The sequence below is a fragment of the Cydia splendana genome, chromosome 9, assembly GCF_910591565.1.
Source record: "Cydia splendana chromosome 9, ilCydSple1.2, whole genome shotgun sequence".
Lineage (NCBI taxonomy): Eukaryota > Metazoa > Arthropoda > Insecta > Lepidoptera > Tortricidae > Cydia > Cydia splendana.
The window spans coordinates 9377024-9403132 of NC_085968.1; the positions used below are offsets into that span (position 1 = coordinate 9377024).

Here is a 26109-nt window from a genome sequence, read left to right on the forward strand (position 1 = left end):
ATATGATGAGTGCTAAGAATGGGGCCGCTATTACAGGGCCTGGGGCCTAGGGCGGCAAAGACTGCAAATCCGCCACTGATGGATCATGGAGAGCAGGTTTTTTTTTGTAAATTCAGAGTTACTGTCATAGGAAAAGATGACCTTATAAATAAGTAAAATCCACTATGTCCCTCAGTATAAGTTGTAGTGACACTCGTAAAATATGTTGGGTATGTATTTTAAAGTTAAAAAGAACCGGTTTACAGCCGAAATACAATGTTTCGTGAATTAGCTGTAGAATGCCACAGTGTCGCATAGAAACATGCGCTGACGTCACCAGCGCCGTATGCGCAGCCTAAGATTAACTTGCGACTGCCTCTAGTGACGCATCCATGGTAGATTGAATACTTATGGATTGCATGTTTTAAATACCTATATTTTTCGGAGATAAAGTCTATATTTTTAACACCCAATTGAAAAAAAGTTGTATTAAGTCATAAACTGGCCAAGTTCTAAAAGTTAGTTGTATTAGATGTTGCTTAATTGAATATAATGAATTCCGTAGCCCACACATTTTAAGGGCCACTTGCACCATCCCAGTAACCCGAGGTTAACCGGTTAAACGTTTAACCAAGTGTAAAATTGTACTGGTAACCATGGTATTAACTCCAGGTATACCAGGTTAACCCCGGGTTAGTGATTGGTGCAAATGGCCCTAAGGGGTGACTACCTACCTTCATTTTATACAAGAACAATCAATGCAAGTAGGTACTTACCTAGGTTTAATAGTTATGATCATATCAAATAAATATCTTGCATCGTTAATATAAACGTAAGTATTGCAAGAATCTTTCTCAGCACTGGTGGTCTATAAAACAGAAAATGTAAACATGTCTCAAGTGAATCATGCGTTCAGCTGTAATGTGTAAACTTAGCATGGCATTGAAATCGTACCAATCATCACAAACTCTGTCTACAAACAACGTTAACAGAGGGAGAGGAGCGCGTGTACAAAACATAACCTCTTAAATGGTCTGTTGACCGGTAAAAAACTGTCAGCGAAGGAATGGCCTGGCCGGTTCGGAACAATTCCACGGCCGGCACTCGGCAGTCAGGCAGTCACAAACCTGCGTCGCCGCCGGCTCCACGTCTCGCTCTCTCAGAAGTTCCGCAACACCCGATAACTTATCAACAAATAAATGTATGACTTCATCGAATAAACCGACTTCGATGCTTGTCTCTAGCATTCAGCAAAAGTGTAGTGAAGTTTGACAAGTTTTGTGAAGTGTAGTGAACTTGTGGAATTAATCATGAATGGTGCCCCGGCGAGACGACCTAAGAGCGCCTTCTCCGAAATGGTAAGTGTTTTTTAATAGAGATCCTTTGGTTTTTTAGAAGCTGACCATTGGCAAAGTGAAAGAGTGGAGAAGGACGGATGAGGCTGCTACACGGATTAGAGCGGGATAGTAAACGACGAGTATACAACTGTAAATAGTTTAAATTGGCCTATCGAGATGACTTAGGACCTTTGAATTGGCCATCGACGCAATGCAATATGTTTGCCGTAAACTTTCAATTTAAGTTTACTGACTGAAGAACTTGATTCCATAATATAAGTAGGTAAGTACTTATAGTACTTACTTACACCGATTAAGTTTAGGTAAGTATGTAAGTAGTTTAATTAAGTAAAGTTTAATCTATTTTATATATTATGTATAGTTAATATATGTAAGTAGTTTGATTCAGTAAAGTTTAATCTATTTTATGTATTATGTTTAGTTAATAAAATACATATTTCGATTATATTTTAAACTAAAATGGACAACGGAATTAGGACCAGAGATGACAGTAGCAAAACTTAAAGAATATTCTCATGCAATTTTCCACTTAAAAAGTTCCCGTTTAGATTAGGGATTACAATAAACGTGCAGTAAAAATACCGACAACATTTCATGAGAACTTTGCAATTTTTGATAATTGTTTGGCACATTGCATTTGGCAATTTGTAATGTACCTACGTATAATATGGATATAATTATATTATATACCTACCTAATCTTTGCAATAGATATGCATATTCTTGCTTAAGCATGCCACCTTTTTCTGGACTTGGCTAAAACACTTCAATGTACATTAAATTCTCACTCGATACGGTATCAATTTATTGTCAATGTAAACATTCTAAATTTAAACAATGCCCCTATAGTTCAGTATATATTATTAGGTACCCCTTGTATGACATAAATTAGATACAATGCAATGAGCGATGTAATAATATACTCGTAATAGTTACTTATTTAAAGTTCATCGTATGGTTTAAAAGACATTTTTGTGTATAAAACAATTTATATCCTATAGGTACACTTTTATCAAATTGTTAAGATTTAAATTGCTATTAAAGCGTGTTTTAATTAGTAAAGCATATTTATTGTATACAGGATTTAATACCTACTGCTATTAATATTTAATTTGTTTTTGGTAGTGCATGTTGCTATACCCTTGCTGGGTTCAATTTGAGACTGTATTTAATCACAGGACATCTGAATCTGACACATGAAACGTAATAAAATATATGAGTATGAGTATTAATTTTATAGTTAGAATATTAATAGACGTAACACACTACGGCACCGCACCGTGAACTTGGTGCGGTGCGGTAGTGTGTTACGGCTTTAAAATATGAAGGTACCCATTAAAATTAATTAATATTTTAGCAGGTTTACTAATTCTCAAATGTTTTCGATTCGTTTTTGATTTATTGGAGTTAGGAGCATAAACCTGTTTTATGACATTGGTGTAGTTAAATAAATATAGGTAGGTATTCAAATAAAAACAGGACAAATGTGGCCTCAAAATCCTCAAATTCCGAGGTTTAATATTTATTTGTTGTACTTAGTACCTATGCAGTACATTTTTCTTCATTATTACCCCGTGCACAAATTATGTCCCCGAGTATGAGAAAAACAAAAATCATATGACCTACTATTTAACAACCGCCTTAAATGTTTATTTTTATTTTTCATGCAAACGTAGTACTTTAGGAGGTTCGATATTCATGTCGAACAACTTGGACACCGGTAAAGGTCACTCGTGTTTGGGCATCACATTGCAAATATTGTGTTTCGGTGACGTATAGTGAATACAAAATGTACCTACTACCATGCCTTCCGTCTATTTAAATATTCGGTGTCTATACCGATTATAATGCAGTTAGCACGACAGCATTTAGATAATACCTACCTACTTAACCGGTCATAACATAATGGCGTTACTCACCGTCGGCGCGGGTTCCAGATCCAGAGCAGCTGCTTATCATATTTTTGTCGATACGTATACTCTTTGATACATAGTTTGATACAGGTTGCCCAGGTTGGTCCAAACCCAAGTAGCATGGAAGTGTCGGCAACATCAATATAGCAGCCAATTAAGAACTTAGAGTGATTTAAGGGACGTATAAGAGTGTCAGAAAAGATTTAAGCTGTATAAAAGGTACTTTACTGACATTATACAGCTCAAGCTGTATAAAATCATTATAAAGGATTCTGCGGAAGCATGGGGTGCTTTATCAGAATATAAAAAATCTACTATAAAACTAAAAGTGTTGTGAGAGACTACAAGCTAATTCTATCGTAAAAGCTGTATACAGGCTGTATTGTAGTAACACTTGGCACTTTTAGCTGTACAAAAGTATCTGTCAACTCCGTTTTAAAACATTAAGTGTTGTGAAACACTACAAGCTAATTTTATCGTAAAAGCTGTATACAGGCTGTATTGTAGTATCACTTGGCACTTGTAGCTGTACAAATGTATCTGTCAACCCCGTTTTAAAGCTATTTCTTATGGCGTAATCTTACTCTCCTATAAGAATAGTAGTTGTATAACTTCTGTCTGTAAGGGTATTATAAAACCAAATGAATAAATGGCAGCTATAGTACAGCCTTTTTCTGTATTACTGATAGAGTCGCTTATAACAATCTTTTGGCGTAATTTTACACTCGTATAAGTATAGCAGTGTAATGATTTCTGAAAATAAGTGTATTATAAAACTAAAGGAATATATGACAGTTACAGTACAGGTTTTTTATTTGTTATACGGATCTCTAAAGAGAATTATAACTTATGTACGGAGAACCGAAATACAGCCAAACGAATACAAATATTCTATTATAAAGCTGTTTTAATTACAAAAGCTGTAAAAGACACTCCATTTATTACACAGCACAGCTACTAAGAGTATAATGCTCTCCAACTATCCTGTAGGCTGTTTAAAAATTGTCGCCATTTTACAATAAAAAAAAAACGTATTTGTAAATATAATTAAAGAAATACTCGCAAATATTTAGCAGACTAACGCCGTGTTATGATTACCAGCTAAAATAAATTGTTTAGCCTTAGAATTCATATTTATAAATATTTTTGATACTCTAACCTTAAAAACAAACAGTAACTTTACCGATTTTTGATATTTTCCTTATGGTTTCTCTTTGTTATTTTGCAGGCGCGTAAATATTTTGCCAGAAAAGATACACAAGTTCACAATAAATAATAATCCGCACTTACCAATAATGTAATATTCCATTCAAGTCCTGTATAATATTTACTTTTACTTTTACCATCCACTATAACACTTTATTGTCGCCATTACTATATTACGAATGAACAAGATTAAGACATTTTAGTTTCTTAAATGATTATTATTATCTTGTAATTCTTTCTTATAACTCATTTAAAACTTATATTCTTATATCGTACTTATAAGAGATTATCTGTAGTGTTAAGGTTTCCTGTTACACTGAAATATAGCTATTATGCAGCTTATGTATTGCTTATACAGCCACTCTACAGGTCTAATAACGCCAAAGGCTGTATAATTTGGGCCCTTTTTTTACTTATAAGGGCTGTATAAGCGCTTATACAGCCTTTGTACAGCCTAACTGTACAGCTTATAGTATACAAATAAACTTTAATACAGCTTATATACAGCTTGCAATGCTACTTGGGAAAATACTTACGTTGTCAAAGATTTTTTTTGGAATATTTTTCTTATTAATTAGACGTCTCTTCATAAATAAAATTAAAACTATTTATTGACATTCTTGTTGCAAACACACACACATAAACTGCACCATTTCAAAGGAAATTTATGGTTAAGTAATGTTTTTTTTAACTATCGCAAATCATATATTCTGTTAGTAGCTACCTACATGTGTGTAAAATAGTATTTAAAGCTGGTCAAGCAAATCTTGTCAGTAAAAAAGGCGCGAATTCAAATTTTCTATGGGACGATATACCTTCGCGCCTACATTTTTTTTCAAATTTGCCGCCTTTTTCTACTGACAAGATCTGCTTGACTAGGGCATGCTCCCGGGAATGCCCGGTTCTCGAATTCCCGGGAATTTCCGGTTCTCGAATTCCCGGGAATTTCATAGTGTCAAAGGAACCGGTACTGAAGACCCGGTACCGGTACTTCCCGGTTCTCATCATATGACTATTTATTTCCATTTCAATAGTAGTAATGTTTTAGTACTTTAGCTCGGGACATATTAAATTTATAACATTTAATAATGGTGCTATAAAACGGACGACCCAAATACCCCGACAAACTAGTAAAGTAGGCATTCCAATATTTCCAATTATAATGGTAAGTTGTAAAAATTCACCCAATTTTCTATTTCAATTTTGGTTTTATCTGAAACATCGCTCAGTACTTTTATGCTAGGTACATAGAGGACTATGTTATTCGCAATCTATGTATGTTTGTGTCATATGTCGGGACATAAAGCCTTAAAGCTACTAAATTACACCTATTTAGATGAATTAGGTGTCGATCAAAATATTTAGACCCGGGTGACTTAAGCTATATCTTTAAACAACTTTTATATCTTCTCGAATATTCTTCTTCTAGGAAGTTGGTTTTATAATAATATGAAAATATTCCGTTCTCGGATCGAATTTTTAACTTCTGTATGCCGTGCCGTCATAGTGCTGAGTGCATCGACTACCTACGCTATGGCTATGGCCGTGTGACTCGGCTCAAGCGGAGGCAAAGTGTGCCAGTTAATTTCATAAAATAGATTGGAACGCCAATTAAAGTGTTTTTTTTAAATTAAATAAATACTTATGCAATTATTTATATGAAAATAAGTTATTCATAACGATTGTACGTTAACACAAACAATTTTTAAATAATCGTAAGATGCCTTAAGAACCGGGAATCCCGGTTCCGGTCATGCCCAGAACCGGGAAATGAAATTCTTGGTACCGGGACCGGTACCTACTGCATGCCCTATGCTTGACCAAGTATATATAAAATGTTTTTTGAAACTTTGGCTTGTAAAATTGTTTGTAAACTCGACCGTACAACAATTTTTGGTGGCGGATTCGTGTCGTGTGACTCTTAAGTCCCGGTGAAGGACATGGGGTATTTTTTATCACGGAAATCTTCATTCTAATACGCAGGTGAAATCACGGGCAGAAACTAGTGTTAAATAAATGAAAAGATTTGTACGGGAGGTAGGAAAAGTGACCACATGTTGTAGGTATGTACACTGGCGTTCAAAAGTGCATGCTGGAGATTCAACCGTAATATTGAGGCATTACGGTCGACATCTATCCATGCACTTTTGATCGCCACTGTACCTAGAGGCTAATACTATTACTTTAGGAGGTCGCATGGATATCATGAAATATTCTAGTTGGTAAAGTGGCTGTCCCATGGAGGTCAAAGGTCAAAACCACGTTATTAAATAAACATGTTAAAAGGCAAGCTTTCAAGGGATTTTCTAAATACTTAACAACCTTGTTTATCATCGATATTACACGGTTTATGGCTAATATCGTAGGGTTGACCAGTACCCGTACCACGAGTCAGAGACAGTGTCAACACTGACATATACACTAACGTCTACGTAATTTACTTTCTATAGGTACATTTCTCTCGCACTAATATGCCAGTTTTAGTTTACTCTACAGTACTCTACGCACATAAACAACAGCTCGAAAAGGAAGCGACGCACGATAGTTTGATAGTTGAAGTGAATATATGTATCGAATATGTTATCGGTATTAAACTACATGTATGTGTGTTATATAGTGTTTTCTACTAAAATAAAAATAAATATATATTGGGGACATCTTACACCGATCAACCTAGCCCCAAACTAAGCAAAGCTTGTACCTACTATGGGTGCTAGGCGGCTATATACATACTTATATAGATAAATACATACTTATATACATAGAAAACACCCATGATTCAGGAACAAATATTAGTGTTAATCATACAAATAAATGCCCTTACTGGGATTCGAACCCAAAAAATACCCAAAAATAGTAAAATGTCTTGGAGGCAAAGTTGGCTAGTTTGATGGTACATGTTAGATGGTTCTGATGATCACTGACCCTTTTATAAATCGTTTCACTCGTTAATTTGATAGACTGCTGGGCATGTTCGGCTGAGTTCGACTTTGGGGCTGCTCCTGGCATCCCTGTGAATCCTACCAATTGACTCAACCGCAGGAGCTGTCTTTTCATCTTCCTTTTTAGAGAAAAAACAAGGTTATGGTTAATCTAGTCTACTTACATAAAACAGGGCATTAGACCAAGCCAGATCAGAACCAGGATTACCAGGAATAATCGTACTCTGCGGCGTCGCCTGAGACAAAAGTGAAGACGTGGTGAAGACACACTGGACTTATTTCCTAAAATATTTATTTTGTTATACAGAAGGTACATTTCTTTAAGTAGGTATATAAGCACTAATAACTAGGTCCATATAATTATATCTTTCTATGATAAACGCCATTAGAAAAGTAAAAATGTATCGAAATTAGTGAAATGACAGATGCGAAAGAAAAGTCACGTGATCTTCTTCATACATTATTGGCGTTTTCTATTTATAAACGATGATCACTTTTAAAAAGGAGTTAAAAAGAGACTTCCCCGGGTACTAAGTTATATATTTTCTCGAAATAGCCCTGGGCTGGGCTCTCGAAACTATATATATTCGGTAAGGGGTTTGTCTCAAAGTTTCCTAAGAAGCACTAAAGTCGACACGTGACTGCTATACAAGTAGGATTCGTCCGTCAAATGTTTGATACATTCCTTAGACTACCATTTTTAAGAACACATAAAAAAACACAGTTGTCGTCAGTCTTCATCTAAGTAATTAGATAGATAGATAGATAAACACTTTATTCATTTCCACAACATACATGGTAATTACAAAGAGAGATTTATTAAACATTGACATGCAGCTTAAATTAAACGTAAAACTATTATAATTACACGATATGATCCAAAAAGAAACATAAAAGGAATTACTAGACATTACTATGAGAAATCACATTTTATTGTCCGATCAATAAATATTTCTTGCGTAGAACATTAAAGTAGCGCAAATTGATTAATTTTACATCATTTATTTATGCAATACGTAGGGTGTTGCAAAATTAATTAAGAATGTAGTTCTAATAAAAAGACACAGTCAAAGCAAGAAATACCTATAAACGAGCAACATTTACTTTCAGGCCATATGTACCTATGTACCTTTGCATTTGTCCTTTGTGCTAATTGTGCAATAAATAATCAAATTTATCTACCTATCCCATACATCTACCAACCAATATAGGTATATCTACCATAAGCTCAGTCACAGAATAAGTACACTTCAATATAATTAATATCTCCTAGTTCTCAGTAAGGAAATTCCGAATGAAATTACATCAATTTCGAGACGCCACAAATAACCAGTTTAACACAAGACATTATTAATTGTGTCGCCCGACGACGAAACGGTTATTAATTAACAATTAATTTAACAAAGAGGTAAATGGGATGGAATATTATTGTTGTTATTTGCACCTACAGTTATTTTCAAATTTAGAAGCCGTTTAAAGGTCATCCAATTTGCTACTCTTGAGGATTAAGTACATGCAACTTTCTCATCAGTTTTTGACGAATAAAGAGAGCCTTTACGAGCTCGTGTGGTGAAGAAAAAATTGTATGCAACGCAATTATTAAGTGGCTTCGAATTCGTTTTTAGGGTTTTGAGGAAAATATGGCAATATAACGGAACTTTTATAATTTGTCATGTTTGAACGACTGTATGTTTAAAGTTGTCTTTTGTTCTGTTTCTGTAGTTTATTCACTTTTTTATAAGGTCTTCTCCATACAAACGTTTTTCCAATTTCATCTCTGGATTTGATTGACATTATCACTACACCTTATAAACAAACTAAACAAAGTCCCCCGCCGCGTCTATTACCAACCTGTCAACCGGACATTTCACCCAGTTGGACGGTTAGTACTTTTTTTTCCCAACCGGACATCTGGTTTGCTGGTTAATAATAGGCAATCCTGACCTACACCCTGGCTGTACGGTTGAAACTTTTTTTTTCCTAACTATTCATCCAAGTCGCAATCAAGGTGTTCTGTTAGTATTTTTTTCCTAATCAGCCAATTGAATTGCCAACCAGGTGGTCAGTTAGTAAATTTTTCCCAACAGACCAATTAGAAATGCCAGCTGGTTGGTCGGTTAGTATATTTTTCCCGACAGGCCAACCAGACACACCAACCAGGTGGTCAGTTAGTACATTTTTCCCAACAGACCAATTAGAAATGCCAGCTGGTTGGTCGGTTAGTATATTTTTCCCGACAGGCCAACCAGACACACCAACCAGGAGGTCAGTTGGTACATTTTTCCCAACAGACCAACCAAGATATACCACATCTTAATAAATGATAAGTTTTTGGCAAAGTTTCATTTACAGTATATGGTTCTATTTTCCCGTACTAGTGTGTAAAATAGCACTTTTCGTGCGTATGTCAAAAGTTTAAAGGGCCATATGTACTGTAAAACGTCGTACGATACACGTGCGAATAGGTAATTCGCAACTCGAGTCGATTTAAAACACTCCCTTCGGTCGTGTTTTAATTTATCGCCACTCGTTTCGAATTTCCTATTTTCCGCACTTGTATCGTAAATAACTATTTTGGTACAAGCTTTTATCGCTGACTGTACTTTTCTTTCCACAGGCAACTAATGCTCATCGAAACAATTCTAAAAACCCCAAACACAATTAGTATGCGTTGTTTCATCACATAGTTCCTATGGCCACCTCCTGTCTCCATCATCAGATCAGCTCGATGACACCATAATATTGCATTGTCACCCGACTTACGTATGAATGCAAAATTTCAGCTCAATCGGAAACCGGGAAGTGGATCAAATTTAACTTGCAAGATTTGATTACACACAGACAGACAGACAGACAGACGCACGAGTGATCCTATAAGGGTTCCGTTTTTTCCTTTTGAGGTACGGAACCCTAAAAAGTGTAAAAATCAAGTTTAAGTGACAAGTTTACCAATAACATTTATTTTGTATGTTCAAATACATTCAAAAAATTGAAAAAAACAAAAAGAATTATTTTTTTTCGGAATTGACCTAAACTCATATTACAATTTTTTTCTTCTTTTGACCTCAGAAATGCGTGGTTAAAATTATTCGGTTTCCTCATGTTACACCGTGTATACAGGGTGGTTCCTGTTACAGGACCAATAAATTAAAGGCTGCACTCCTCAAACTGACCAACATTTGTTCTGCAACTTTTATAAATTATGAATCCTTTAGACTTCCTCTTTTTCATACAAAATAAATATTGACTTCAATGTACGCTCACATCAGTGTGTATGGCGTTGCTTGTCAGTTGTCACGCTTTAAACATAACAAAATTTGCAATACATTGCGTCTTAGAATAAACTTTAAAGTGTAATAAAAATCAAAACATGACTTATTTTCAAAAATTACTGATCAAATGTTGCTCAGTTTGAGGAGTACAGCTTCCAGTTTAATTTATTGCTCCTGTTATAGGAAACATCCTGTATGGCAATGTTTTTTAACCGCCTTTAAAAAAAAGGTGGTTCTCAGTTTGACCCGTATGTATGTATGTATGTATATTCGCGATTATCTCGCGCTTGGCTGAACCGATTTTGATGCGGTTTTCAGAAAAGTGTTTGTTACATTTTGGAGAAGATTGTAGTATACATAGATCTGAGCTGATGTTGAACCCTGGCTACCGTCCACCTAGTGGAACTCAGGTTTGGTGCAACATAGGCCCACGTTATTTTGCCAGCTTGGTGCAACATAGGCCCACGGTATTTTGCCAGCCGTTCGGGGCAGTTCCAAATCGGCATACTATAAAAGGAAAATATACTAACGTACCAACCAGCTGGCATTTCTAATTGGTCTGTTGGGAAAAATGTACTAACTGACCACCTGGTTGGTGTGTCTGGTTGGCCTGTCGGGAAAAATATACTAACCGACCAACCAGCTGGCATTTCTAATTGGTCTGTTGGGAAAAATTTACTAACTGACCACCTGGTTGGCAATTCAATTGGCTGATTAGGAAAAAAATACTAACAGAACACCTTGATTGCGACTTGGATGAATAGTTAGGAAAAAAAAAGTTTCAACCGTACAGCCAGGGTGTAGGTCAGGATTGCCTATTATTAACCAGCAAACCAGATGTCCGGTTGGGAAAAAAAAGTACTAACCGTCCAACTGGGTGAAATGTCCGGTTGGCAGGTTGGTAATAGACGCCCCGCCGCGTCTATCTGTTTTGTGTGTATGTATGTTCGCGATAAACTCGAAAACTACTGAACGGATTTTCATGCGGTTTTCACCTATCAATAGAGTGATTCTTGAGGAAGGCTTAGGTGTATAATTTGTGAAGGTTTTGTGACACCCGTGCGAAGCCGTACATAATGTTTTCTTATTATATTCGATAACGTAACTACTTTAGGTACATAAATGATATTAGTAAGGCTTGTCTTTTGTTAATTAATGTCCTAACTACCTTTATTTTATTTCGGCAACTCACTTGTGCATGCACAAATATGACTGCCTAACCTGACTGTATTTGCTAGGAAACAGGTGGCTTACTCGAAAGAGATGTATCATTTTAAGTACCGATTTAATGTATAACAGTTAAGCGCCACTTGCACCATTCCACTAACGCGGGGTCAACCGGTTAAACCTGGAATTACCATGGTTACCAGTACAATAAGACACTGGGTTAATGGTTTAACCGGTTAACTTCGGGTTAGTAGGATGGTACAAGTGGCGCTAAGTGATATACCGGACTAAGAAGTGTACTGACCTTATCGTTAAATCAATATCTGTGGTGAACCATAGATAATGAGCGGTCTAAACGCGTTCATTTGAAAACGCACTGGGTCGGGTTTAATTGACATTTACGAGGCATTTACAGCCCTAGATCTGAAGTACCTTAGCACTAAATATAATTATCTATTTTTAAAGTGGAACCCTACCCAATACTGGCTTATACAGGTGACGCATCCGGTATGGATCCAAAGGAGACTAATGAATAATGATAGAGAACCTGAGTTTCCGATTTGACCTACATGTACGTAAATATGACACTTGTTTAGCATGGTTCAGCTAAAACTAATAGAGTAAGGTACATAGGGAAAATTTTGACTGCGGGGTAATTTCAACTAATCGAAATATCTTCCATGATTTACATTATTAACCAGCTAGAGTCACACACAACACATATTTTTCGTTATCTGGACATATAATGTAAAACATGGAAGATATTTCGATTAGTTGAAATTATCCCGCAGTCGAAATTTTCCCCATGCACCTTACCTACCTACCTGAGTAATGAATTAGGTAAAACAAAAAAGCATCAGTTTTAAATATTCCACTTTCAAAATGCATCTTGAATGTGCCTGTTATTTTAAGATAACATAGCTTGTATGAGAATTAAGGCCAAGACATGACCTTGACTTAAACGTGGAAGGGAAACTCGTAAAAGAAGAATTTTATCATCAAGTTCAAGAGTAGATAACGCGAGTTCAACAACCTTTGATTGATTGAAACAGATTTACTACGATTCGATGCGAATACTAGGGCCATTTTATTCAAAAGTTGTACACAGCGTTTTCGGGTTTTGATATATTGTTTTGCATATTATATGGGGCTTAATTTAATGAAGTTTTTTTTTTAAATCAAATCCACGTTTGTAGTTTCCAGTTATTTAGTGTACTTATATCCATTTAGTCACTAGTTAATGTCAAAATAGTTATACTGTCACGAATATCACGTTTTAAACACAGGGGGTAAATCTAGGTTTTCGGTTATCAAAAAAAGCACAATTAGTTAGTAACATGTAGTTACCTGCAATAATATTACATATTATGTTACACATCGAAGGCCGCAAAAATATCTGATACGATCTTTTTTGTACAGCCATAAGAGCGTGTCACATATTTTTGCGGCCTTCGAAGAGTAACATATTATTGCAGGTGACTGTACATACTCTTAAGCTTTTCGACGCCGTGTCAAACACAAAAGCAGTCACCCGGACGCCACGTCACCGAAGTGTCAAAACTGAAATTGAACTTTATGCATATGCACGTAGGTCTATGTTGCTCTGTGGTCTGTGACCGATTAATCAGTCTTCGGTGTTGAACCTGCGGTGCGGATATATCGGTAATTGGCGTCCAAAAGGTTAAATCTAAGTTTCTATTGGGTTTACTATTTTTCTATTAGGTTTACTATTATCTATTTTACTTCTATAAGAAATAGTTTTTTTGTTGCGAATCCCAAGCTTTCAGTTACAAATGATACCTGCATATATTTCATGATCTGCTGCATCGCGAAAACGAGTTTGTTACTAAAATACATGAAAACTTGATGTGAACAATAATTATATTTCGTACCTACCGAAATCGCCATCAAATATATCGGAGCAGCCAAGGTGCTCACAAATATCTGAACACGCCTCTATTGTCAAGGCGTTCAGATATTATTGAGCTCCTCGGCCGCTACGATATATCAGATGGCGACTGTACGACTCCCTCCCTCCCTCCCTGTATTCATTCTATTGATAAAAATAATACATCACAATTAATTTAAAGCTGTTGTAATACTCTAAAGCCTCAAATCCCTTTATTTGTTTAAGCTCGGGGTTTTAAAAGCTTACTAGGCAAAAATGACCAATTAGTACCCGTAACAGCAAAAATATTACTGTCCCAGTATCCCGCTCCAAATAATTGATAACTGCATGGCAACGTTGGTTTTCCAACATTCTATCCATCAAAATTGTGTATACATCATTTGGTATTATTTGGGGTATGTTTTGATTTATAGATACCTACGTATTATGGTTGTGACATATGTATATTGTAACATGTTTATTATAAATGTGGTGTTATATACACACGACGTGCACATTATTGCTGTTATCTAATTTCCCAACTAGCAAAATAGTCGTATAAGAATTGATTTACTCAGCCTGTAATCGTATAACAGCCGAGTTACGGTTGTTGAAGCACCAATATATCGTATAATAGCGGTTAACTCGACTATTTAGCAATTTTCGCTAATTAGTGCTATAATCATGTCGTATAAACGTTTATAGCACTATCTTTTAGCACTTTTATTCCACCTTTTAAAAAAAGCTGAGTTAGCGCTACTAAATCACTTTTATTCAGCATAATTGTTCTATTAAAATCATATAACAGCTATAGATTAGCTAATTGTCTGAATAAGGCGCTTTAATACAACTGTTACTCAACTCTCTTCTCTGTTGCTATAAAAGCCTATTAAAAGCAATCAAATAACCATTTGGCAACAATGCTGCTGTAACAGCGCGCTTATATCATAATTCGGGTAATGGGGTTCAAACCGCTGTTATAGGAGCTGAAGTGTATTTACAGGTTTTATTCAAAATGTATTCAGCTTAGAGTACTTTTAAAGAGTTTTGAACTACATTAACAGCACAAGTCAGCCATGTTGACGTTTCAATATAGTCCGGTGGCCAACTGCATGAAACCCTACCTGACAAAAAAATAGAATAATCCTACTCTGTAGGGGTAGCTGACTTTTAGTAGCATCAACTGTTCTTCGTCGGCCGCGGCTTAATTTGGAAAATTTTGCGCTAATGGCAAAATAGTGGCACAAAAATTCATTAAAAAAAACCCCATCGTATAATAGAATGAAACTTGCATGGTAGGATAGCTGCCTTTGAGGACAGCAAAACAAAACTGGTCAGCTACATCCTGTGTTGGCAGGTTCTTGTGTCCGACCGAATTTGTGGTACCACGTGACAGCTACAATTTACCTCATCGAAAAATAGAATCAAAACAACTGATTGTAATACCTACATTAAATTTGTTGACATATGTCTTGGTCGGCCTCACCTTAGCCTGACAGCGTTTTCAGTCCGTCCGCATTAAAAAAAAAAGTCAATGGCAGCTATCCTACCATACAAGTGACATTCTATTTTTCGATGAGGTAAATTGTAGCTCACTTGGTACCACAAATTCGGTCGGACACAGGAACCTGCCAACACAGGATGTAGCTGACCACTTTTGTTTTTTTGATGAATATTTGTACCACTTTTTTGCCATTTGCGCAAAATTTGCCAAGTTAAGCCACGGCCGACCAAGAGCAGTTGAAGCTGCTAAAAGTCAGCTACCCCTACAGAGTAGGATTTTTCAATTTTTTTATCAGGTAGGGTTTCATGCAGTCGGCCATCGGACTATAAATCCATAAACATGGCGACAACATGTGCTATAAGTGTAGCAGTAAACGCAGTTACTCGACTTATAGTCGAATTAATGAGATATAACAGAAACTAGATCGTGTAAGCAAATTTTTACTTATTTTTATTAATATTTTTTTATTGAAATTTAAAAAAATAGGCGGCCCATGAATATATATGAACCAGTGCCTTTGGTTTTATCAATAAAGTATTTTTCGCGCTGGGTTTTACTGTATTACGTGTACTTACAGACAGTAAAAACTTATGTACACAATCACGGTAAAAATAAATGTCATGGATGACAGCAGTAAAAAATACTTAAGTACCTTTTTGTTTTATTAGACACGTGAAGACGATTAGGCCTCAAACTTAATCAAATAATTGAAATATAATCGCTTACCTGAGATCGTTTTTAGCACTTATTAGTTGAATAAAAGCATTTACTGCACTCTTACACATTTAAAATGCCGAGTAAAAGCAATCCGGCTATTTTTACGAAACATTTTTGCTGAGAAAAAGCAGTGCGGCTGCTTTTATAGAACACTTTTACTGAGTAATAGTAAATTGCTAATGTTTATAGAACAAATAGTCGAGTAAAAGAGAACTATCGTTAGTATCGTTGCTATTAAAACACTAGAAGTGCTTGTATCCACTTTTACTCAACTCTTACAGCATCGATTTGCTTCTTATACAGCGCTTACTCGATTTTTATAACACTTTTAGTCTGTATAAGTGCGCCTTTTCGCGTTGAGTAAACGCTTACAGGACTTCTACTCGACTGTTTTTACACCGTTTATAGCACCAAAAAGCGAAAATAAAAACGTGCTCTCAACTTTTATAGCACATAGATTTGCTAGTTGGGTTGTCCTCTATAGCGATAGAGCCTTATTAACCAGCCGACAAATTAGTGAGATCTTTATGGCGTAAACATATTTAAACGTCTGTTAAATCTAACAAGACATTGATAATCTTTTATCATTTTGACATTTCTGTTTGTTAGAAAGAGGCGAAATTTAACAAAGGTTTGCTAAGTTTTATGAATAAGGGGTTAGTCTACGCTACGTTACAAATATTCTATGCTGTTTCCCTGCATAGGACTCTGTTGTTTATATTGATAGACATAAATTGGGGCACAATCGCTAGATAAACCAAAAAATTCCGGACGCAATCGGCGCCCATTCTGTATACAGTTTACACAGCACCTCAGCGCGGTAGTGACCTGCTACGCTACCTATTTATTTTTTCAGCTACTGCACGGCACAACATCCCATATGGATTGATCGTTGTTGAAATATTTGATGTAAAGTTTTCATAGGTTATGGGTAAAATATGTATACCTTTAATTTTTTAAACGTTACCTATTTGTTATACCTAATACGATGTACGGTACACACATAACAACACATTACCCTCATTTGTATCGCGCTGTTAGGTAAAAAAATGCATACAAATGGAGAACCCGATCCTTTTTGAAATTAGGTTAAAAGATAACAGATAAGGAAATACAAAAATTCATATACTTACCTACAAATTATATTTTTCATACTTAACTATATTTCTTAATAGTAATAGTATTAAATTATAGTTCAGACAAAACCTCAAACGCCAAACGCCCGACACCATGATTCCAGCTGTGGGCAGACCGGTGAAACCAGAGCAACACAATCCGACGCTGCGTTCTGCGTTGTACACCACCCAGCATACCTCTGACCCGCGCTAACACATAGTCAGTATGGACCTGGCGGTCAAGTTATACTTGGATAGAGCTCACACGTCACACAATTTGCTGCAAAGTTGCAAACTACTTAATGAACAAGAAAGCACCACGAGCCGCGCGCGCAGGTCGATGACTCACGAGAAACAGGACTACTGGAACCTTAATTAAGACCCTATTAAAATACCTCGCGACAAAAAAGTGTGTAAACAGAATTGAGTGTAAGTACATCACAAAGAAGCACGAGATTAAAGATATCTACAAAATTTTACTGGGACATATGTGTTGTTTGTTATGATAAGTTCGTGTGGTATTCATATTATAACTTAAATTATACCACATTGATGACGTGTTTTTCGACATTTTTCACGTCGCTGATCAAAGGGGTGGATGTTTTGTTGGTGTTAGAAACGATTGAAAGAAAGAAAATACATTTATTTACGTCAAACCAAACTAGTATTGCAACTTAGTATCGTGTTTTTTGGGAAATTTAATGAATGAAAATTAAATAAAATTTTTTTGCTGTTGCATAATCCACGTCAACTTTAAAGTTGATAATAACTAGTCCTCTCATTCCATGAAAGTTAGGCAAACTATGTCAGTGCTAACTGTATCGAAATAACTTTCGCGTTTTGAACACATATTATGCGTTAGACCCGTCTATAAATGTGAGTTAATATGTATCGAAATTGTATCTATCATATCATCACGTAGAAGTAGGAAGAAGTCACATTAAACGATTGATTGCTCTTGCTCCGAAAACAATAGTATATTTAATTGCGCCTATATTGTATAGAATAGGGAACTCTTTATAAGTATATCCAGAAAACTTTATCGAATTCTGGCAAATAAAATTTCGCCACTTACCTACGTAAAAAAAGAGATTATGGGTTGCATCTTATACATATCTCACCCGACCATGGTCTACAAAATTTCACCACTTGGTAAAATTTTGCTCGTAGTAAAAAACTATCGTATATTCAGGGCAAAAAAATGACGCCAGCCGTATGACGGCTTTGCGGTTGAATACTTTACAAAAAAGCGTAGTATTTTTTTTCGATGTGTTTTTTATCGCTGCAAGGGACAATTTTGGATGCGGTGACGATGACGTACCTACACAACGGTTGGTGCAGATGGGTCATTCCAGTAATTTGCCGAGCGCGGAATAATGTTAGCTTTGACAAATTAATATAAAATAGTTCTTCAGTTGTATTGTATTAATTTTATTTTTAAGCAGTTTGTTTGCCGTAAAAATAATTGTAATTCATATGTAATAAACACTATTGAATAGGTACCTAACTACCTACTCAATATTGTACCTCGACATGTAAATATATTTTTTTTCATTTCATTTCAGTGAATGCTCATACAGACACTCACATAGGTCAACCTAAGGGTACCTAATGAAGACATTCTGCATATATTTCGCCATATACTGACAGTACGACATTTAGACAGATGTAGTTAGTTACGTATCTTCTGGCAGCGTTTATTTTTGCATTAGAAAAAGGGTAAATAAACAATCTTATCATGTCTTTTTATTGAAAAACGCTTTTAAATAAATACTTAGGTATTTAGTAGCTGACTAATGAAACCAAAAGAATATAAATGATCATTATAAGGTAAACGTACTGGTGCTCGGCGCGGTCCCAGTACATGTCATCTTGAAACTTAAGTCATTGTCAATAGAGGTGACAGCAAGGTTTCATCTATTGGGCAGTAGCATGTCGAGCACTAGTACGTTTACCTTACGCTATATTTTATAATAGTTACATGTTTGTTTCTAAAGTGTTTTTGAATAAAAAGACCCGTCAAAATAGCTTACCTTCTTTCTAATGCAAAAATATACGACAAAGAATTCGATTGGGCCGCTTTCGTGGAACTATGGATAAAACACGACCATGCGCCTACCTTACCATGAGATTTTCACGACCGTATTCGCTGGTGACTGCATATACTTGATATAGGTAAATACCTACCTACTCATTCGCAGTGTATCTTGCTCGTGCTGATACACATGCTGTTTTTTAGGGTTCCGTACCCAAAGGGTAAAACGGGACCCTATTACTAAGACTTCGCTGTCCGTCCGTCCGTCCGTCTGTCACCAGGCTGTATCTCACGAACCGTGATAGCTAGACAGTTGAAATTTTCACAGATGATGTATTTCTGTTGCCGCTATAACAACAAATACTAAAAACAGAATAAAATAAAGATTTAAATGGGGCTCCCATACAACAAACGTGATTTTTGACCAAAGTTAAGCAACGTCGGGAGTGGTCAGTACTTGGATGGGTGACCGTTTTTTTTTTGCTTTTTTTTTTGTTTTTTTTTTATATGGTACGGAACCCTTCGTGCGCGAGTCCGACTCGCACTTGCCCGATTTTGTTTTAATTCTCAGCCGTATTCTATAAGGTGAATTCGGTGATATCGAATTACTTTTCACTAATGGGACTGACCCCGAAATGTGTAATAAATATATTTTTTAATTTATCTGTCTGTTTGTGTGGCTATCCTGGTATATAAATCCTCACCTCACACCCACATCCACACCTCAGCCGAAACGTATAAAAACAACCAATAGAGTTCACGATTTAGGAGTTGCTAGTTGGTCGCATGTCGCATAGTGAAAGTTTGATGATCTACTCATTCACCTCGCCGGTTATGGCTGAGGATTGAAAAAAAAAACACATTAGTGAGAGAAAGAGGCACAACGAATGAGCTAACGCAGTCGTTAGTGACTACGACCGCGGTTACCCCATGGTAGGGGTACAACTGCAGGCTGCAACGAATGTGTGGTTTCGTCGCGTCTGTACGGCTCGCACAATTGCTTCAAATTGCATTTTCTAAGCGCTTATTAGATATATTATTACGGTTTATTACGTACCACATGCCCCAAGCAGAGATAGCAACATTAAATTACACAGCAGAAATTGTATTTCAAAGTTGCAAAATGAAAATTGCCTAACCGTAGGTATATGTGGATTGACACAGGCAAATAAATTAGAGGACAATTCCTAAGCTTATGATTCTTATGAATCTTGTGTATTACTCAACTAAAGTATTAGACCTTGCAACAAATTTAAAAACAAAATGCATTTTCTGGGTAATGCTGTGCAAAAAAATAAACCATTAAAAATGTAAATTAATTAGCTTCACAGCGTAATGTTTAACAATTTAACCTATTCCAAGCCACACCTTCTGTGTTTCAACAAATTGCACATATCACTCACATAAATAACACATAATATATAACCAAGCACATAAAAAACCAAGCGACTTGGAGTAAAAAAGTAGGTACGTACTACATATATCTACCTAGCTGTTCTTTATACATAGATGTTGACGTATTTCAAGACATAAAGTTAACAATGCAATCAATTGGAACAACAGCTAACGCGACGAACTCAATGGATATGAAATTCCATTCAACTTTAACAAACTCTACAGTGCTTTCAAACTGGTACTCTAAAGCCTCGAGACAATATGCAACTTCCATAGGTGCTATATGGCCTGCTCAACCCGTATAAGTACAGTATGCTTGCTTATAAGAAATTCATGTTAGGTTCGTTTGAGCGGCGGTTGATTTGTGAATTCATAATTTCGTATTATAATTTTAATCTAACCTCTGCCCGTGGCTTCTTAGAGTAAAAGTCGTTAAACAAAACCTCTACCCTTATTTGCACGATACCTACTAACTAAGGTTAACTGGAAGAGATCCCTCAAAGGGATAAATTTTGGTATGGAACCTGGAAATATTTATGTAATCAAATATACATATATATGTGCTTGTGTGATATATTCCATGTATATTGCAAGCGAACGCGTGCAACTAATAGATTCCAATCCCACCTCGATAAAGGCCCATTTTATTTATCCGCTGCTTACAGTTAGGAAATTCGATAATGTTAAAATGAACGCCGAATTGAAATTGTGGTTTACTCCACGATTTCAAGTTAGCAAGTGCTTAATTATCATAGTATGTACCTACATTAAGTTTATTAACCTATACTAATTAAATAAATAAATGATAATAAAAAAATACATATACATATAATAATTATGTGCATATTCACCTAAAATATTAGGTAATCTTTGAATTGATATTGTAAAAATTCCATTAACCTGTCTACTTGTCCAGTCAGTTGTTAAAATGCCTCAAAATTTTACGATAAGTAGGCAATATAGCACCTGTAGCAAAATTTTGAGGCATTTAAAAAAATGATTAGACAACAATTTTACTTCAAGGTTATGCTTTTGGTTGAATTGGTTCACAACATACCTAGTCACATTTAGTAGGAATAAGTGTCGAAAGCTAGAGCTTAATTGTGTCGAAGTCTAGTCAAAGGACCTTGCCATAAATACGAGATTTGCTTGTATCTTTATATACATATATTTTTCAGAAAATAATATTTTTTTATACGAATAACCTGTCAAAGCGTCCTTATAGTAAGCGACAAAGTGGGACTTTTTGCCTGAAAACGACACAATTACCCCCTTATTCAATTTATTCATAAACGCACTACAAACCTCAAATAGCTAATACTCGTTTGTCCTTATCTGTCATTTTAACTTTTGTATTTGTAAGAAAGGGATAAAACATAATTTAACTAAATCAGTCCCGTAAAGTTTCATGAATAAGGGGGTTAGACTTTATCTTTAGGAATAATCGTCAAGTTCAGGGAAGCCCGTGAGAATCGAGTTCTATGTACGCCCGCCACTGGTTTTATTTTAAGTTAAAATAGTAGGTAAACGCGTTAATTTTTTAATTAATTTTAACGTTGCGTGGAGCGGTGGTGGCCGAGTGGATATGACGTCTGACTTTCAATCCGGAGGTCGCGGGTTCAAATCCTGGCTCGTACCAATGAGTTTTTCGGAACTTATGTACGAAATATCATTTGATGTTTACCACTAGCTTTTCGGTGAAGGAAAACATCGTGAGAAAACCTGCATACATCTGCGAAGAAATTCAAAGGTGTATGTGAAGTCCCCAATCCGCATTGGGCTAGCGTGGGGACTATAGCCCAAGCCCTCTCGCGCATGAGAGGAGGCCTGTGCCCAGCAGTGGGACGTATATAGGCTGAAATGATGATGATGATGAATTTTAACGTTTATTAAGATTACGGAATGAAAGATTACAAGTCTCTAAATTCCAAATAGCTCTAAGCGACGATATGTAATACCGACACGGAATGTTTGCGAAGTGCATTGAGAAAGTTAGTATAGACTAATCTCCGAGTACTAATGATAGCAATTTAACTTCATACGCGTTCACACTCTGGGGACATTGTTTCTCGAGGTAACACTTGCAATTTATATGTGTATTAACATCTACATTCATGTTATCAAAACTAGGACAATCAACTTTTGATATCTAAGTGTAACGAAGACCGACGTTAATGGGTCATTCTCGCATTTCGTGCAAATCGGTATTATTTGCAATTTGCCAAAAATGTGATGGTGTTTTCGAATATCTGTTAATGCAAGGTTGTAACATAGGACCTAAAGTATATAGGCCCGCGATGAACAATTCTAAAAAGGTGGTTATTTTCTTTATATTTACAATTAACCCCCCCTATTTTCATTCCTCTCTGCATGTAATGCGTGAAGTTATAACTTTGACCTCCATTTGAACCTTAAGATACTAAAAATAGAAAACTTGTTGTTGGTTCAGTAAACAAGTAATTTAGTTATGTTTTATATCGTATAATATTATACGCTAAGAAATTAACAATAAAACTCTACAGCCTTATAAGTGTATGGTCCAAGCAATTCCTTCATTACCGACGCGAGAAATGGATTAGCTATATTTTGCTATATAGCAAGGGTATATAGCACTTCCCGCGGATATAACACATTGTTCGTCAGTCAGTTGGCCGCGTGCTACCGCAGCGGTCGTCCGTATGTTGCTTTTGACGAAAATACCTACGTTCTCTCGTGTCGGGAAGGAGTGTGGTTCAGATAAATCTTCATCGCCATCTAGTGATTTATACAGTAAGTACCAATTATACATTATTAAAATTATACCTAATTAATGTGTTTTAGGGATGCCTTTCGGGTGGCTTATTCTGCGAAATCAAGGTCTGATATCAACCGACCTAGGCGACAAAAACCTCCAAAACTTCATTCATATCTGTTTCATTCATTTCTTTTCCTTCCAATTTTGCCAGGGAAGGTAATGAACGAATTTAGAAGGTAATGATAATGTAATTGAGGCAGTGCATTTAATGGAAAGAGGGTTAAGTTATTATAAATAGAATGTTGGTATAAGCATTTAAAACTGTATGTAATAATATATAGGGGAGCCCAACTGGTGATTTTTGGATTACTTGGACTAGAGCGCAGTAGATTGACATAACCGTCCGCTCTACATATAATACCAGGGGCCCGTTTCTCAAAAGCTTGTAACTTGTAATACAAGTGGAAGTCCCTTTCTAACAAAGGCTGTCAAAAAGTGACATCCGCTTGTATTACAAATTACAAGCTTTTGAGAAACGGGCCCCAGACCGCACTCAAGGACTGTGCTAAGAAATTTGACACGTTACTAAGAGACCAAGTGAGTTGGAATCATCTGATACCTGTCGACGATAAGGTAGAGAACGGGGCAAATGTTTGGAATAAAAGGCAGAACATAAACACAGGCCAATAAGCAATAATATTGCCTCCGCCGTCAAAAGCGATAATTCCCAATCCGTGCGTGATAAATCTCAGAAAACTGATACCAGCAGTAAAAAGCGGTGTAAAAACCTTCTCAGGGCGGTGGACCATCGCAAGTTCATCCATCTGTGGAATGTAGCGTGAGGATCGAAGGACATACGGGCATATCTGCTGTTATTCATGGTGCAATGTAGACGAACTTAAGCTCAAAGGGGACTCCAAGACTTTCAAAATAGGAGTACCCTCGACAATGTATGAATCATGTTTTTTTCCAACTATGTACTCCCGATAATCGTGGTCATTTCGTAAATCCAACGTCAATGGGAGTCAGACAAAAACCAACCAGTAATACTTAGTTCGGAATCCTGATTCGAAACCTTCACTGGATCTAATTTACCAAAATGCAAGGGGTCTTAACACCAAAGTAAGTTTTTCGGGCTTCTATGCTGTTGGTCCAGACTACTTAGGTACCTGCATATATCTTAAAGGGGTGTTTAGAGTATTTTAATGGACCAATACACTCCATGCTTAATCTGGTACCTACTGTCCACAAGTACATATCTTCACCATTGGAAGATTCCACGGGTAAGACCGATCCCAAAGTCAAGGTATTCTTTTCTTTCAGCTTTAGCAAAGCTGTTCGAGTCCATACTCCATGGCACGTTGTCAAAACAAGTGCAACCATTATTCCTGTGCAACACTCAGCATGGTTTCAGAGCGAAACGGTCTATGGAAACTAACCTGACCTTGGTTGACACCATCTCAGAGCATCTGGATATGGGTATCCTGGTAGACCTCCTGTATTATGATTTCCGAAAAGCCTTCAATCGTATAGGTATCGATGTATTCCTACACAAACTAGACGCTATTGGGTTCAATCCACATTTGCTTAACATTTTTGCCAGTTATCTGCGAGATCAACCGCAGTACGCAACGACCAGCATGGCCACTTCGTACCAGATCCGTACCATACTCGTTCTGGTGACACCCAAGATTCAATCTTGGGGCCTTTCATATTTTGAATAATGGTCAATGACCTGCCCTCGGTTATCCATAATGCTTGTTGTCTACTCTAAGCCGACGATCTTAAATTGGTATATTGAGTTGAGAAGGAGGAGGATTGTAATTTGCTACAGGAGGATGTTTCATCTCTGTTCCAATGGAGTCGGGATAATAAACTGACATTCAATGCGGCTAAGTGTCAAGTGTGTAGTTTTAATCGAGCCCTATTTCCTACACATGTACAATATTTTCTTGGACCTGAGCCAATAGACTTGGATCAATAGACTCTTGTAACAACAAGAGTCGTCTCAGTAAAGGATCTTGCGGTCATATTCGATACACGGCTACCATTTCACGACCACATCAAAGCACGTGGTACTGTAGCTTCAGTAGATTAGGCTTTGTCACTCGCAACGTCAGAGAATTCCATGACCCTTGCCCCATAAAAGTTTTTTACAATCTTCTGGTCAGAATCAAGTTGGAGGCGTCAGCATTAGCCTGGATCCATTACGAGTCAACGAACATTCTACTAATTGGAAAAGGTCCAAAAGAATTTCCTTAAGATGTACTACCAAAAAATATATATTTTAGGAACCCTGGGCTTCATTTCTTTGAAGGTGAGGCGCAACTTAAGCCTACTACTTTTAGCTTGTTGGGATTTTCGTGGAGACCCTGATTGAGGCTTGTAAGACTTTTTGTACCGGACATTAGAAATATAACCCTCAGGCTTCTCCTGGTGCATCTCCTGTTGACTCATGACTGCTTGAGATTTTGCGAGTTTATGGAGCTGCGGTGGATGGATTGGCAGTCGAGTGTATTTGGATGTTAATTTTAAATTAAAGTATGTTGTTTCTCAGTGTGTTGGTGACAAGACTGATGTAGTGCTGTGTAAACATTAAATAAATAAACAATACGAAATACGTCTTCAATCACGTAAATTGTGCTTGACAATCGCTACAAGCTAGGTGGTAAATCATAAGTCGCGATTGTCAAGCCGGAGTATTTGTTAAGTCGGCTTGATCGTCTGCACAGCGTTTAAGACACGTGATTTCAATGTTGTTAATTATATTAGAGATGTTAATTTTCGTTAAATAAAGTTTTTTTATTGCGATTTGATAAGTTTGTTTCATTACCGTCCACTGATAAAATTACCATCCATGCCCATTTCATTACCAGCGCGTAGTT

The 26109-nt window shown here is 36.4% G+C and overlaps 1 protein-coding gene across 1 annotated transcript in view; it reads left to right on the forward strand.

Moving 5' to 3' along the window:
- Window positions 1–1116: 1116 nt before the first annotated feature.
- The window catches only part of LOC134793527 (four and a half LIM domains protein 2-like), a 215124-nt gene continuing 190131 nt past the window's right edge, over window positions 1117–26109 (forward strand). The window contains exon 1 of the mRNA XM_063765123.1: window positions 1117–1337. Within this exon, the coding sequence (XP_063621193.1) occupies window positions 1290–1337 (48 nt within the window). The 5' untranslated portion in view covers window positions 1117–1289. The remainder of the gene's footprint in view (window positions 1338–26109) is intronic.